The 16412-nt window shown below is 33.0% G+C and overlaps 1 protein-coding gene across 5 annotated transcripts; it reads left to right on the top strand.

Annotated features, from left to right (window-relative positions):
• Nucleotides 1-1342: 1342 nt before the first annotated feature.
• Nucleotides 1343-15721, top strand: LOC127795134 (ethanolamine-phosphate cytidylyltransferase-like). 5 transcript variants are annotated; one of them, XM_052326599.1, is made up of 11 exons: nt 1437-1500; nt 1608-1689; nt 1782-2519; nt 4932-5167; nt 5423-5592; nt 9157-9228; nt 12208-12275; nt 12507-12627; nt 14357-14422; nt 14612-14734; nt 15306-15721. In XM_052326599.1, exons 3-11 carry the CDS (start codon nt 2167-2169, stop codon nt 15375-15377), a joined length of 1281 nt encoding a protein of 426 aa, XP_052182559.1. In that variant the 5' UTR covers nt 1437-1500; nt 1608-1689; nt 1782-2166; the 3' UTR covers nt 15378-15721. The 5 variants fall into 5 exon arrangements, with proteins under 5 accessions (XP_052182561.1, XP_052182559.1, XP_052182562.1 ...); XM_052326600.1 differs by having other exon boundaries at nt 1458-1689; nt 1782-1920; nt 2087-2519; XM_052326601.1 differs by lacking the exon at nt 1608-1689 and having other exon boundaries at nt 1343-1500; nt 2087-2519.
• Nucleotides 15722-16412: the final 691 nt, after the last annotated feature.

The raw sequence follows: 16412 nt of genomic DNA, 5'->3' as shown, positions 1-16412 counted from the left end.
CCACAATATTATTCTCGACAACAAACACTTTTATTTATGTCTAAATGACATAACAAGATGATAGCACTTAAAATTCACAACTACTCTAATATATTCTTCGATTAACTCAAATTTCTCAACCGCTTCAATTTTGTAGGAAAAATCAAATTTTGTTATGAATTTTCTTTAAATTGTTACTTTTTTAATATTTTAATGTATGAAATAGCAATCCCAATAGCATATGTTTTTTAATTTCTACCATTTTTAATTACTATTAATTTATATCCACGAGACACTAATTTACCTACCTTTCTAAACTAATTTATTTATAAACATAAAGTTTGTAAAAGGGACTAATCTATTCAAAAAGCGAAAGGTCAAAAAGGTGGAATATTCGTAATTTGTTGTGATTAAAATTTATTTATTGATTTAGGAATTTATTTTTTTTTTATTAAAAGAAAGACAAGGGTGGCCCCCAAGCATTCATAAAAGAGGGAAACTATTATATTTGACCGTTTATCATTATCATATTTAAAAAAAAAATTAGGTGTGATAGGTTTCAAGTTTAGGATAATTACATAAATTACCTATAATATTTTAAAAAATTGTGAATATTCTTGACATTTAATGTTACGTTGTTATTATTTTCTATCGTTAATTAACCATAGTTACATATTAATAAATTATCAAAATGTTTTTATAATTTAAAAATATTTTTTCTTTCACGGATACAATATTTTTATTGTTTTTATATGACTTTTTCTTTCAAAAGAGTTAATTTATAGTGAATTTAAATTAAGTTTATTATCTAAGTTTGGGATTAAAGTTATTATAGATTCACCTAAACTAAAATACAAAATCTAGGTTGAATTAAATCTTAGATAAGGGTTAGATTGAACTTAGAAATTCATGTATTCATTTGTGTTTGATTGGATCTAAATTTTATATTCAAGTTTGGTAAAATTTTAATATTATATAATTAAATTTTTATTTTTTTCTTCTTATTTAATTTATAAATTCATTTAACGATGGAATTCGAATAAATCTCGATAATTAATTATAATAGCAAGTTATATATGATTTTTAATTATTAATTAAATATTTTTTAAAATTAGGTAGAGGGAAAAAGAGAAACAAAGAGAGATAATAACTTGTAAAATGGTCATTTTATTTTTTTGTTGGAAATTATTATTATTTTTATAATATAACTAAAAATGATTGTAATTAAGTCAAATATTAGGAGTGAGTGATGCAATTTAGCCTTAAAAAAAACCAAAGCAAATGCTCGTCTCGTGGGGGAAAGTGAAAAGTTGATTTCTTTTTCGATCAATTTCCAAATGCTTTAATATCTGATTGGTTGGTGAGTCATCATAAGACCACATCCCTTAAGCAAGGAAGGAAGGAAGGAAGGAGGAGGATCCAAATCTTTCATTAGATTATTAGAAGATAAATCAAATACAGATGTTTATAAATAACGATGCCCAGAGAGAGAGGGAGAGAGAGACACCACCGGAGAGAAAGGTAAAGATTCGATCTGATAATTTGTGTGCTTCCTTCTCTGCAGATCTTTGATTTATGGCGGAGGCGCTAACTCCAATGTTTCATCACACTGCTCATTTTCCTTGAAGCTCTCAATCTGCCTCTCCTCATCGTCCCCTAGTCTCGTATTTCATCCCTCTTCTTTTCATTCCCGTTAGGCTCTTGTTTCAGGTCAATCTTTTTCCAGATTCCTCACGCATGTCCATTTGGTTTCTGCTCTTATTATGTTTCTGAATTTCTTACCGGCCGTTTTTTCATTCCAGGAATACAAAGAATTTCGATGTTTTCGTGGGAATTTGAATTGCATCTCACATAAATTTGCCCCGAATTCCCTTCCCCCCCCCCCCCCCCCTTTCTGAATTCTCCTCTTCTTGTTCGTGGCTGGTGAAAAGTTCACATCATGTTGGTTCTATCTGAAGAAACTCCTCTGCAATCTATTGATTTCTCTGGCTTCCAGTCTGGAGTTTCTTATTTGCTTTTTCCAGTTGCTAATTTTCTGGGAAATCTTAGGTTATAAGTGGTTTTAGTTTGGGTGGTGCACAATTTACTCTTTATTTATTTTTTCCAGGGTTTGTGTGTCTCCTCTAGTCGAGAGCTGAAGGGTGCCTTGCGGGTTGCCTGAAGAAAGGAGGGAGTCTTCAGGCAGCTATGGAGGTCAATAACAGTGGTTGTATATGGGACGGTATATGTTATTGTCCACATCTATTTGCTGGTATAATGCTCACTGCTGCTTTGCTTGGCTTGTCAACCAACTATTTTGGTGGGATCAATGTTCCTAGTTTGCCATGTATCCTTTCTGATCTGCGAATATTTCAAAGGAAGAAATGTGGTAAAAAGCGTATCCGGGTTTACATGGATGGATGTTTTGATCTCATGCATTATGGGCATGCTAATGCATTACGCCAGGCAAAGGCTTTGGGGGATGAATTAGTGGTTGGAGTTATTAGCGATGAGGAGATTATAGCCAATAAGGGACCCCCTGTTTTGTCTATGGAAGAGAGGTATGAATTTTTTTTAACTCCACTGGAAAATCTTTTATTGGTTGTCAGAAAAATTCATCTGACAGATAGAGAGTCTTTCGCTTTTTTTTATATATATGAACATATCTTTTTGTTTGTGTGTTTATTTATTTTTGTTTATTTGGAAGTGATACCATCTATAATAGTTTTTTTTTCCCTTCCTAACAAACGATTGTGCTATGAAAGGTGGTTAGAAAATTTAATACAAATAAAAGCTAGTTGAAGATCGTTATATTGCTGTCTCAACAAAATTACCGGTTACATGCTCAATATGAGTCTTAGGTTGAGTTGGCACTATAGAGAATTCTACCAGTAGGATACAACATCCAGCCACATATTAGCCACTTAAAAGGAAGTTATTATGTTTATCTCAAGGTCAGACTTTTATGAAGAAATTTATAATGTGTTTGGAAAATAGTGCTATCATATTCATTTGGTTGAGCCTGTGTGATAGGAAACAAAAACGGCATGATTGCTGAAAGAAATGAGATTCATAAAAATCACTTGCAGTTTACTAAACAAACTTATCTAAAAAACCCTATATAATGAATTTGAAAACCCAACAATGTAGATTTAACAATCAAATTAAATTGAATCTGTAATTTAGTTAATACGTGTGATTTACTTAACATTCATCTATTGGATAGGATGCGAAAGTGAAAACCACCACATAAACATGTTACGTGATTTTTTATGTGAAAAATTGTAGGAACAAAACCCAGTGATGCAAATATGCTCTAAATAGGGCCTCTGTTGCTGAGTATTTTCTCCACTGACTATATCTCCTTGGTCACATCACCTAGCTAGATTTCAGCTTGGTATATTTTTGTTTATGCTTTTAACAATTAGGGGTGCTTGAGTAATTTTTTAATCTTTTGGACCTAAGCAATACCCACATAGTGGGATAAAGGCTTGGTATGCTGTTGTTGTTTACAGACCTGTGCTATAATAATGATGCATTGGGTTAAGTTGGAGACTTGGAGTATTTTTATTTTAGTTTGGTGTAGAGTATTTTAGATGGTTACATTGTTTTTGCTTTCCAGTTTGAAATTGTATGCTAAGCAGAATGAGAAAATGGAAACATAACTTTATAAGTGCCATTTATCTTTCTCTAATGTCTTTGAAAAAACTTTTGAAGCTTTTGTGTGCATAACTGCAGCGTAGGAAGCATGACCAAAAATCTTAATGCCATATTTCTATTTGACATGTTGGAAGTTGACACTAACTACATATGTGCCTTGTCCTGTTCTATTATTCTTTTTGGAAAGCAGACAATGTCAGAGACACTGGCCTACTTTTTTGACAGATGAGACCCTTCTTGGAATTTTTCTAGTAATATAAGCCAAAAATAAAATAATAGCAAGCATGTAACGACAATAGATGATTATGATGTGGCAAGTATCAGTCACAGCTTGATTGGGGCCACAGGGTATCAATTTTAGAGACCTTAACTTTTTTTTCAGATATCTAGATGAAGCCCAACTGTATTAGTACAAGTATATGTAATATTTCTTTTCAGGATGAGCCTTAATGGCAACAGTAAGGTTGCCCATTTGTGACTAGAAGGTCCCTAATTGGAGTTGTTGAAACAAAGGGTAAGATTGCATATAAAAATGACCCTTCTCAACCCTTACAAAGCAGGGAGCCTCATGCACTAGGGACATCCTTTATTTGTAATATTTCTTTTCCTTTTTACTTTATAAATGGTTCATCATCATTCGTGTCTCACTCTCTCTATATAAAGGGTGCCCCTAGTGCATGAGACTCCCTGCTTTGAGGATGGGGGGATGGGATTATATTTATATGCAACCTTCCCCTTGCTCTTTTTTTTCCCCCTTTTTTCTCTCCTTTTTGTGAATATGCTATTTCCACAACTTGAACCCCTGAAAGAGCAACCTTGCCATTGCTATCAAGGCTTGCTCTCTCTCTCTCTCTCTCTATATATATATATATATATAGTTTTTTGAAGTCTTTAAAGTCTTATTTATGATTAGTTGAGCATAATTAATACTGTAGTTTATGATATCTTTCTAGACTGATTGTTCTTTATCAAATTCATCAGTTTCACAGTATGAACCTTCTGCAATGATGTACAGTATCTGCAATTGGGGTCTCACTGCATGACACTCTTTTTACATGATGCTACTTGTATTCCTCCTGATGCCTAGTCCTTTGCCTTGTTATTAGTAAAATTATACCCTTATTTGGCAACAAACACCACTGCTGGTTGAATTTCTGCCAGAATTCACATAATCTAATCTGGTAGTAGTTTAGAAGGTCCTTGTGTGTTTTTGGATATCTTTATTGATTTGGGCCATTTGGCTACCTTAACTGTTTATTTTTCCATATGGATGACTGTTCTACTTGTTTGATCTAATTTGATGTCCTTTCTAGGTTGGTCCTAGTTAGCGGGTTGAAGTGGGTGGATGATGTCATTACCAATGCTCCTTATGCCATTACTGAGGAATTTATGAATCGCCTCTTCAATGAATATAAGATTGACTATATCATACACGGTGATGACCCTTGTTTACTTCCAGATGGAACTGATGCTTATGCCCTGGCAAAAAGAGCTGGGCGTTACAAACAGATAAAACGCACTGAAGGTGTGTCCAGCACAGATATAGTAGGTACTTATCTACTCTGAAGATAACTTCTTCTTCTTTTTTTTTTTGTGGGTGGGGAAAAGGATGAGTCCATCTGGTCATCATACAAGATATGGTCTAGATATATAACCTGTAACACTATCCAGAAAAAGAGGAATCACAATTGTAATGTGGGTCTACTTTCTCCCTTGTCAGCGTTATTGGATTTGTGGTAAATTGAGAGAGAGAATTGTCTAAGTTTTATTCTTTTATTAATTGTACAAAACTTGTAACATATAGGAAGGATTCTTGCTTCTGTGAAGGACATGAAAATTAAAGAAGGATCAGATTTGCATGGAGAACCCAATAATATTAACACTCAGGGAGAGGAGAGCCTTGCCCGGAGTAATCACATCTCTCATTTTTTACCTACTTCTAGACGAATTGTTCAATTCTCAAATGGTGGCAAGGTACATTTTTTTACTTGATTCCATCAGTCATCAATTATATTAGTCAAGTATGAAACCAGTTCGTATATATGTTGTGTTATTATTAATTGATTACTTATGTGCACACCTTTAGTTGTACTTGGTAATACACTTAATTAATTCTTAGCTCTATCTAGCATAGTCATGATTTAGAAAATGTTCTGAGATATATTTCAGGGAATATCCTCAGGGAAAAGTTTGTTAAATTACTTTTGAGGTATGATCTTTTGTATTTCAAACCCTAAGGGAAAAAAATGGTGTCTATGAGATTCTTATTAAAATCATAAGCTCATAATGCATCTAAAAAACATGATCTGAGTGCTAACCTCTCTTTAATGAATTTGATTGTTTAATGTTTGATACCAGGTCGTCTCCATGGTAGAACTTTCTTAAAAAGATTGTATCATTAATTATTTGTCATGACCCCATTTCACATTGGTAGTCTATTAGGGAAGTCCTAGGTATCCCATGAACCCAAAAGTCCACATTCAACTAGCACTTTTGGGTGAGGATCTATGGCACTACAATTGGTATCAAGGCCAAAGCTGGACCACTATCCAGTAGGTGTTGGCCAGAAAAGTGTTTTAAGACTGACTTGAGTCAGATTGAGATAAAAAAAAAAATTGATTGGCGAGGACATGAGGAATTGAAAGAAGGGAGTTTCTCCCAGCCTAATCGCACATCAATAATCTACAAGAGAGCTCTTTGATATATTATTTCGTCCCGTGAATCCAAGAGTCAAACCATAACTTCTGAGTGAGTGGTGTTACATTGCCTTTCAACTATTCAATTCTAGCCAAGACTTTAAGGATCATGAAGCCTAAAAATCCATTCATCTTATTTAGACTGAAAACTCTCAAATAAAACAAAATCACTAATAAAATATCCCTAAATGAGTCCACTGATGCCCTCCAATCTCGTCCAAGTTTAGTCCTGTTGATCCTACTCACGTGAAATGTGTTAAGAGATGGGGTAAGTTTATATCCCAGTGATGGTTGCCCCACATAATAGATCATATCCAAAATAATGGATTTAATGCATATATAATAAAGGCAACAAGTGCCAAGGTGCTTCTCACACACCCCCCCCCCCCCCAAAAAAAAAAAAAAAAAAAAAGGGAAGCAAAAGGGCAAAGTAAAGTGAAGACCTTCTCAATTCTCACATAAAAACTGCACAATAGCCAAAATGGCACGAGGACCATGTTAACTAAAATATGATCTGGACTCTAGAGATGGTGCTTAGTTCTGACTAGTGGATTCCCCTTTCTCCCAACTGTTCCCTATTCCACCAACTGAAGGGATTGCCATAAGAAAATTATGAAGTACGGCAAATTTTCTGTCCCTTATGCCGATGAAGAATTGGCCAATTCCACCGAACCAGAAATAGTTCAAATGAACTTTCTGTTGGAAAAATTAAAAAGTTGAAATCTTGATAGCCGAAAACTAGGTGATAAGATTGTTGGGATATTTTCAAGATAGGAGAAAAGAGATAAGAGAAGAGGATAAGGCTCGGTGATAAGGTTGTTGGGATATTTTCAAGTTAAAATGATAGGAGATAAGAGATAAGAGAAGGCTACAAGATAAGAGGATAAGGCTCCAAGAAAGAAGAGGATTAAACAGTCCTTAGAAGATAATTCCAGCAGAAAATTAAGTTTAAGTTTTGATTATCTTTATCATATCAGAATTCAAATGTATTCCTGTATTTTGGGAAGATATTCAGATGTATTCATATATAACATAGAGATCAATGAAAGGCAGGAAAAGTAGTCCTCTTTTCAATCAAGTATTCTTCCTACTTGGTCTATCCTTCTCGAGTAATTCATCTAAGGTTCTCAAATACATCTTTTCGGTATTCAGCTTGCTTAAATCTTTTCACTTTCCAATTCAGCTGGTGTTCAATTAGAGACTGGCTTTCCCACAAAAATGGCTTTATGGGTTTATTTTATCCCTTTCTTGAACCAGTCGCTGGTTCAACAGTTGAACTGGTCAGATATCAGTTCTAAACCACTGTTTGATACAACCCATTTGTATTATTTATTAAATTTTGATAGGAAAATTAGCAAATGATTGACAAATAAGAATTACACAAATACTGGAAATAAAAATTAGGTGCGACTTTTTTCATAAAAAAAAAAAAAGAGGTGTGACTTTCTTGATCCTAGATCCTATTACAATGCGTACAGTGTACCAATCTTTTGAAAAGTCTTTCTATGCAGTAAATGAGGCTAGTTTCTGTTGATCACTAAAATAGTGTAGTCAGTTGTTTTGTTACAATTAGCAAGCCTTTGGTTTTAATGATGATGAATGTTGTACAGAGCAGCTTATCATTTTCTATTACAGCCTTCTGGTTTTTAAGCTGTCAGGATACAGATGCTTAGAGAATACATTTAATAAATCTAATAAAATTCTTTTGAGTTTTTGAGGTTTCCCTTGCAAGTTTAGCAATGTCATGATGTTGCATGTACTTCATTAATTTGTAATTGTCATTGAATCTGGGGTTATTTATTACATTTCTTTGTAATTCCCAACTAAATCACATCTTATTCTCTGTATTGCACATGTTCTCACTCCATTTGCAATACTTCTAGCACCAAAACTTAATTGGGTTTTTTGTTTTAAATACTACAATTTTAAAACATTTTACAAAATACAACAGGTTTGAAACTATTTATAAAAATGCAACACCCTCTCTCAAGTCAATGAATATGTGCAATGGTCCACATGAAACTCGCTACTAGGAGCGGCGAGTTCACGCAGCAAAGAGTTATACACTCTTGAGAGGAGTGAGTTTCGTGCGGCTAGTTGGCATTAATTCACTGCAGATGCTCACTTGCAAGAATTTGTAGCATTTTTGTAAATAGTTTGAAGCCTATAGTGTTTTCTTAAATAAGTTTTTAAATTGTAGTATTTAAAAAAAAAAAAAATCAACTTAATTTCACATGGTTTGGCTCCACACATTCCTCCATGCACCACTTTTTTTATCTTGTACATCTATCAGTGTTTTATCTTAACCATGAATGAATTTATTGATATTTATTTTACATCTTATTAGTTTATCTCTTTAACTGAATTATTGAAAGAGATAAGGAAATAGTAGATTTTGGAGAGAAAATGATAAATTAGGAAACTTTTTTTATGTAAACTAGCATGGTTAGTAGTTTATGAGAGGGAAAAATGAAGAGGTTGTTGCTTGTAGTTTTTACCATGCGAAGGTTTAAAACATTAAGTCTTTTAAAGTGTGGTACTTAAATTGGCAAATAGCTACAAATTGACTAAAAAGTTAATATGGTGGACAGCATGCCTTTTATTGGTGCATGTAATCTCTTGTATCTTTAGTGTAGTTCTAGGCCAGCAAGATTCTTGTGAATTTTCATGGAACACCAAAAATATGTACTGATGCTTTGGTCAAACAATTTAATAATTAGATTCTGATCTTAATATTTTTAGTTAATGCACGTGTTCCTTTGCTTACATGGTCTCTTTTGACATTGAAATCTGTCTTATGAAATCCATAGTGTTAATGCTCAGTTAGTTTAACTAATTTCAGGGCCCAGGTCCAGATGCTCGTGTAGTATACATTGATGGAGCATTTGATCTTTTTCATGCTGGGCATGTGGAGGTATGTGCAAAGAGAAGTTTCTATTTTTAAGTGTCAGCCTGCTTTTATGCTTCTCTGGCTTCTTAGTGAATTATAATTTCTTTTGGCAAGTGTAGGATTATGGGAAGGAAAAAGAAGAGAGACAATAGATAGGTTCTCATACCAAAATTGTTGAAGAACAAGCAGAAAGAGGAGTGGAAAATCTGATAAAATGGAGAGGAACAATTATGGTGGGGGAAAATTAGAGAATGATGTTAAATTGAGAGAGGAAAAACTGGAAAAGTAAAGAAACAGAAGGGAGCATCAAGTTAGAGAGGAAGCAATTCTCCAATTTATGTAATCAATCATTATCATCCAATAATTGAATAATATCATAATTAGGAATTTCTACATATACGCAATCGAATCAGTTTGGAATATGGAAATAAAATAATTAATTTAATAATTAACTTTGTAAATAAATTGAATACCTTTATAGACTAGACTTCTGAATGCTCCTCCATGATCTCCATCATTTTTCCCCATGAGTAGAACTTTCCTTGGGATAGTGAAGATGATACTACTTGATTATTCAGAGAGTAGATGTTGTCTTCCAAAATAAAGTGGCTTCAATATTTATATAATTTGTTTAGTGTAATCATACTCCAAAAATCATCAAGCAAAGAGACACTGATTCTAGCTTAGAAGTCAATTGACATTATGAATATTGTCCACTAGCCCCAACTTGGTTAGAATAAGGTGCGATTATGGCGATGATGAAAGAGACATTGAATCTAAGGCATCCTTGCATAAAGGCAAAATTGGCTGAAAGGAAAGTACACATGCTCGGATTCCATCAATAGAAAGCCTTTAGATGAAGCTGTACAGGGGTTAAAATTGCCCGGATAATGAAGCAAATTTCCAAATAGTAAACACAAGATTAATAATTTTAACCAAAAACATGTCAAATAACTCTATAAGGCCAAACTCACAATGCATGCGAAAAAATTCTGTAGCTCAAGTAAGACTCCTAATGCATAGTTAGGATAAAACTCAGATTGCAGATGCCATAGCATAGCTCCAATGACAGAAAACCAGTTTACGAGGATAAAAATCAAGAAGTTAACAAGTTTCATCTCCTGAAGGCTGAAGCAATTAGCCTTGTAGCATTCCATGATACAAGATAAGTGACAGAAAAACAAACAACAAAAGAAAAATGATAGTTTGGTATGATTTAACGTGATAGTCTCACTACATTGTTCAAAAACACCAGAAACAATCTCCCATCACTTAGAAGGTAACTTAATCCTGCAACATTGTACTAGCAGTAGGCAGTTTAGGAATAATATCCATTGAGTTTTCATTATTGATATCCAACTCTCAGAACTTGTCCACACCTTCCTCCCCAGTTGGTATGATTTTATTGAGCAACATTAGTGGTGCGTCATGCTTTGACTTTGAGGTAATGTTTCCAAGCATTATATATAGAACACCAAATAAATTTGCTTGGTCATCATATGCCCATTAACTTGGAAACCAGATCACTTTTGGTGAAACTTGTCTGGAAGTTCATGCAAAAACCACCTCTTTATTTACCTGTTGATTTACCTCTTTAGTTACCATTTTGTAGAAAATATAGCACTGTTGTATACTTTCTGTGGTCAGTCTGGTTTTCTATGGTTTTTCTATACAAGTAGGTAAAGTTTCAAAGATGCAGTGCACATCCAACATGCTATGTAGAAAATAAGTAGTATGGCGAAAGAGGGGTTTTCCGAACCACCTATCCTGGTGCTGAATATTTTATGCATGTCCATGTCCGCAAATTGCTAGCCGTAGGCTTTAGAATGAAGAAATTTTGGTTATGCTTCCACTTAATGAAATTTTTTTACTGTTTTATGTTCCAAAAAAGTATGGGCTGCATGTGAACCTGATCTTTGGTAAATTTCCGGTAAATGTCACCTAAACTTGGAAATGTGTTCAATCTGCTAGACAAGCTATTGATCTAGTTGTGGTTTCTTTTGGAACATACTCTTGCCTGTATATGCAGCACAGATATATTTTTCTGGGGGAAAAATCTTAGGATGCGTTCTCTTTGTTTTTTAATTTTTAGTTTTAAGTTTTGAATTCATTTTTAGTTTTCTGTTTTGGTAGTCTGTTTTTAGAAAATTAAAAATATGTTCTCTTTGTTATTTTGAAAAACTATTTTTGAAAATAGAAAATTAGAAAACGCGTTCTCTTTGAAATTTTGAAAATAATTTTTTAATAATATTTTATTCAATAAATTTGATTATTCAATAAATTGAAAATATTTAATGTTAACATTTTATTAAAAAAATATATATACATTTAAAGTTAATGAATTTTGTAATATTTTTTCCCATTATAATAATAAAATATGAATAAATAAATAAATAAATGTGTTTTGAGTTTAGAGTTTGTTTTGGATGAAAATACTCAAAACAATTTTTTGTTATTTTGAGTTTTCTTTATAATTTTTTTTTTTTTTTGTTTTCAAAAATGCATTTTTAAAAATATTAAAAAGAACGCGTTTTCATTATTTTAGAAAATTGAAAATTAAAAATGGCTTGAAAATAGCAAAAAAAACGCAACCTTAATTTTTGTTAGATGCTTATTTCTTTGGATTCTAAATGATTGAATTTCAAAAAGTAGCATCCCTAAAAGGTTCAACCCTGCAGAAGAGTACAGTTCAATTCTCATCTAAAACTCAATCTTTGCTGGTTCTATTGATGAAGGGACTGTGACTATACTAAAATATAAGGCCGTGCTTATATAACCTAGATTAGGTTTATGCTACTTTGCCAAATGTGTCCCAGCATGGCTAGTTGGAGTTTCATGTGAACAAAACTATATTATCAAGAGACATGCATTGACCTTTCTGCCCTTTGATCTTGTGCAATGAAATATCATTGAAGCCTATGCTTTCAATTTTGTAGTAACCAATTTAATTCAGTTATAAAATGATTATAAATTAGACCTTTCTTTTTTTGGGTTCATCCTCAGATCCTTAAACGTGCCAAGCAACTTGGAGATTTTCTACTTGTTGGTATCCATTGCGACCAGACAGTCAGGTAAACAATTTGTTTAATGCTCTTCAGCTTTGTTTTTAATTTATATCATTATTAATCATGTTGAAATAAACATCTAAAATTATTATTTTTGCTATCATCTCTTAATAAAATAAAGAGATTTCTGTGATTTATTCTTTGGAAATTGCCCATGGTATATTTATATAACAATTTGTAGATCCTTAAAATGGTAATAAGGAAGAATTAGAAATTAACAGTTGCTTCTGCTTGCAGTGAACAGAGAGGGGCAAGCTATCCAATTATGCATTTACATGAGCGTAGTCTTAGTGTACTAGCTTGCCGTTATGTTGACGAGATCATTATTGGTGCACCTTGGGAAGTTACAATGGACATGGTGTGCTTTTCTCAACTCATATGGCACCACTATTACATAGATGCTAGTTTGCTCTGTTCCTGACTTTCTGTAGGATAGCTACTGATTGGATTTATCCTTTTATATCCATAAAATGTTCCTGCTGGTTATTTTGATAGCTAACTTATATTTAACGTGAGTCTTATTTGTTTGCTGGAAATGTTCCTGCATCAGCATATTGTGTTTCCATCATGGGAAATGAGTACATGCAAGGGCTAAGTGTGTCATTATTTATCATAATCCTTTTTAACTTATCTTTAACTGTATAGGCAGTAGTACAGAACTAGACCTGACCAAGTCTATATCAGAATACCTGTCTTGGCGATGTATAGCCAATCTGCCTGACTTGGATATCATGGATTCTTGCTTGTATGTTGAAAGAGAGGGACTCTGTGCTAAGAGATTACCCTTGGATCTTGTTGAAAAATTATATAATAATCCTTTTAGAGAGTTTGTTTTTGTTATATATGGTTTCTGTATGCGACTTGGGATTCTCATATTTCTGATTGACAAATATATATCATGGGTGCTGGTGGTAAGTTACTGTATAAACACACACAGACATGGATGCACACGTTTACATGCATTCAAATACATTTCATATATATATTTGTTTTCGTTCTGTCTTTTCAGCAAAGAGGGATATATCTGGACTCCTTCCTGTCCTGTGCTTATCCTTAGAACCATGACATGAGCATTAGTATATAAGATCATTACTGTTGTCACAAATATCTCATAAACAAATAATTTAATATAGCAATATCACTAAATAAACATACATTTTATATAATGATCCAAATCTTACAATTTATAATAACTGAGAAATAGATTTACAACTAATGAACTAACACGTTTGAATGCAAAATGAAAAAAATCAACTTGTATAAAAAAGCACTTGAAAAAAAAAAAATTTAACTCCCTACTTCAAATTAATTTTCCTTCAATGTCTAAAGTTTGCAATTGTTATTCTTTTGCTTTATTTGTTTTATAATGAAATTATAGAAAAGAATGACAAAGGGTGCTGTGTTTATATACAGTTCATATAATATATATATATATATATCATGATATTACACATGCAAAATCATAATATGTACAAAAAGTTTTGTGCTTATGCTATAATATAATGTGTGTTGTACAATATAATATTTTATATTATATATGCTAGGGTGCAGGCTAATGGGGTAGCCCACTCCCCTAACCTGCTTCAGTGCTTGGTGTGTCGAGCATGCCAGCACTGATATTATGGTACTGGCAGTATGCCGGTACTGTGTAATTTCAGCCAAATATTGACTGGTACAGTCCAGTATTCTAAACAAAATTGAACAAAGCAAATATTGTACTGGTTTTTCACTGATATGGTACTTACAAGCCGGCACCGGCTAGTATGGTGGATAATCTACAGGCATGCAATAGTGTGCTGCCTGGAAATAATGCCATTTCTACAAGAAATCTTACTTATGTTTCCTGAATTGTTTCGCACGTGTTACTGTTAAGTTCAGGTTTCTTTGTGAAACATTAGAACATTTTGCACTATCTCTTGATTTGTTTTTATCAAATGCATTTACTACTTCAAGATGTAGCTGTGGTTCTTGGTAACGTATCTTTCTCTTACACAAGTTTCATCAGTAATTGATTGTTACTGTTGATCATTGTACTAGCAATTACTGAAATTGTTAATTCTGAAGTTTGTTTCGTTGGCATTGGGCAGATCACAACATTTAACATCTCCTTGGTTGTGCATGGGACAGTTGCTGAGAGTAATTATTTCTTAAAGGTAAGATGACACTTCATTTGGGTTTAATTATATTTACATCTGCTTCATTTTGCAATCTAGAAACTGTGTTTTGAAACTTCGGAAGTATGGTTTGCTTGATGCAGACTTATAAGTCTGATCTCTGTGATTCCAACTGCTACACTACGCAATCTAGAACTAGGTATTGAAAGTATGATTTCCTTGATGCAGGGTAAGACTGATCCCTACAAAGTTCCCAAGAACACAGGAATTTTTCAGATGCTAGAAAGCCCAAAAGATATAACTACGACTTCAGTAGTCCAAAGGATAATTGCCAATCATGGAATTTATATGGTAACTCTCTCTTTTTCAGTTCTTTTTTCTGCCAATATTTCCATTCTTGGTGAATTTGTTGTGTTTTATGCTCTCCATAGATTTGATTAGAATAATTTTGGTTGACTGTCTTGTTGCATCACTGCAACGTAATGGGGTAAAAAGTACAGTACTCTCTCTTGGGTCACATAGTTGAGGTTAAGCTGCATGAACAGCTTACGTTGTAAGTGACCAAGTGCAACCTTTATCCTTATCTGTGACAAGAAATGAATATAATTTATGCTCTCTCTTTTTTTTTAATAAAATCCGTTTAAAGAACATGTGGTATAATACGAGTCACTGAGAAGGCATTTTATGGTCAAACTGAGTCTTGATAATCTGACTTGACAATTAACTGTAGGATTGTATTAATTATTATACTTGTGCACTCAATTCTTTTATCCAATGTGACCTGTATTCTACTAATTTACTTTGTTGAGCTCATTCCAGATTTATGTTAGACATTTATATGAAATATAGTGTTGCCATAATTAAGTTAGGGTGCTCAGAGAACATGCCGATAACTACGGTTTCAAACACGACCCTCTTGCAGAAGCGTAACACCAAGAAAGAAGCTAGCGAGAAGCGATACTATGCAGAGAAGAAATATGTATGTGGGGATTAAGTGCGCGACTTCTAGAGTTAAAGCAAGCAGTAGATGTACATTTGTCCTGCTGGCGTATTTATTTAGTCATCCTAGTAGGCTGTTAAAGATAGGAACTTTTAAAGGACGGATGGAGGAGAATGATGGAAGACATAGAAGAACAACTGAACAAGGGAAGAGACCATAGCACAGCGTCAAATTTCTCACCTTATTTTTTGTTTTTTGTATTTTTTGGTATGTTGTTGTAACCTTCTCTGGCACTCGAAGTAATACTGTTTCTTATGCTAATCTTCCTGTCTTGATTTGCAGACTGATAGTATCAATTTTTAGCTTGAATTTTCTATGTATTAATGGAAGTTTTATCCCCCATTGCATTCGAATTCCATGTATTTGGTGTCTAGTTCGTTGCTTCTTCCCCCATCTTTTTTGTACTTCCTCTTCGTCTGATGATGAGGGTCTTAGTTAATTAGCATCCAGGGATGCAATGCAAAGTCAATTATGTCTTTATCCTTGTCTTTTTTGTACTTCCTCTTCCACGTATTTTCTTATGTCTTTTTTGGTGTTTTATCTTTTTGTTTTTGTTACATTATTGTATATTTCAGTTTTTATTAATAAAATTTAATAAAAAATTAAAAAAATTACTTAATTGTAACAAAAATTAAAGCACAATGATCAATTTATTATAAAGCATAAAGTTCATAAACTTGTGGTGTAATTTATTAAAAAAAGTGAAAAATAAAACAAAAATATAATGATTTCTTTTCTTTGTTTTCAAAATTTCAGAATGTTAATTTAGAAACCACTGGAATTGAATTTTAGGAATTTTAGGCGGAATTAAAGTTTCTTACAATCACACTCTCACGAAACGAATTGAATGTAACAAAACAAAATGTAAATAACAAAATATAGAATTGAAGAAATGCAAACTGATCAAGAACATCAAATTTATCCTGATTTAGTTTACTCGTGGATTGAACCTACGTAGAGATCTCCCATCGAGATCAGTTTCTTTATTTTAGAATAATCAATATAGCCTTACCCGACAAGTACAAACTT

The sequence above is a fragment of the Diospyros lotus genome, chromosome 2 (assembly GCF_014633365.1).
Source record: "Diospyros lotus cultivar Yz01 chromosome 2, ASM1463336v1, whole genome shotgun sequence".
In the NCBI taxonomy this organism is placed as follows: domain Eukaryota; kingdom Viridiplantae; phylum Streptophyta; class Magnoliopsida; order Ericales; family Ebenaceae; genus Diospyros; species Diospyros lotus.
The sequence above is the reverse complement of the archived record's forward strand: the minus strand, read 5'-3'. Positions and strand labels throughout refer to the sequence as shown.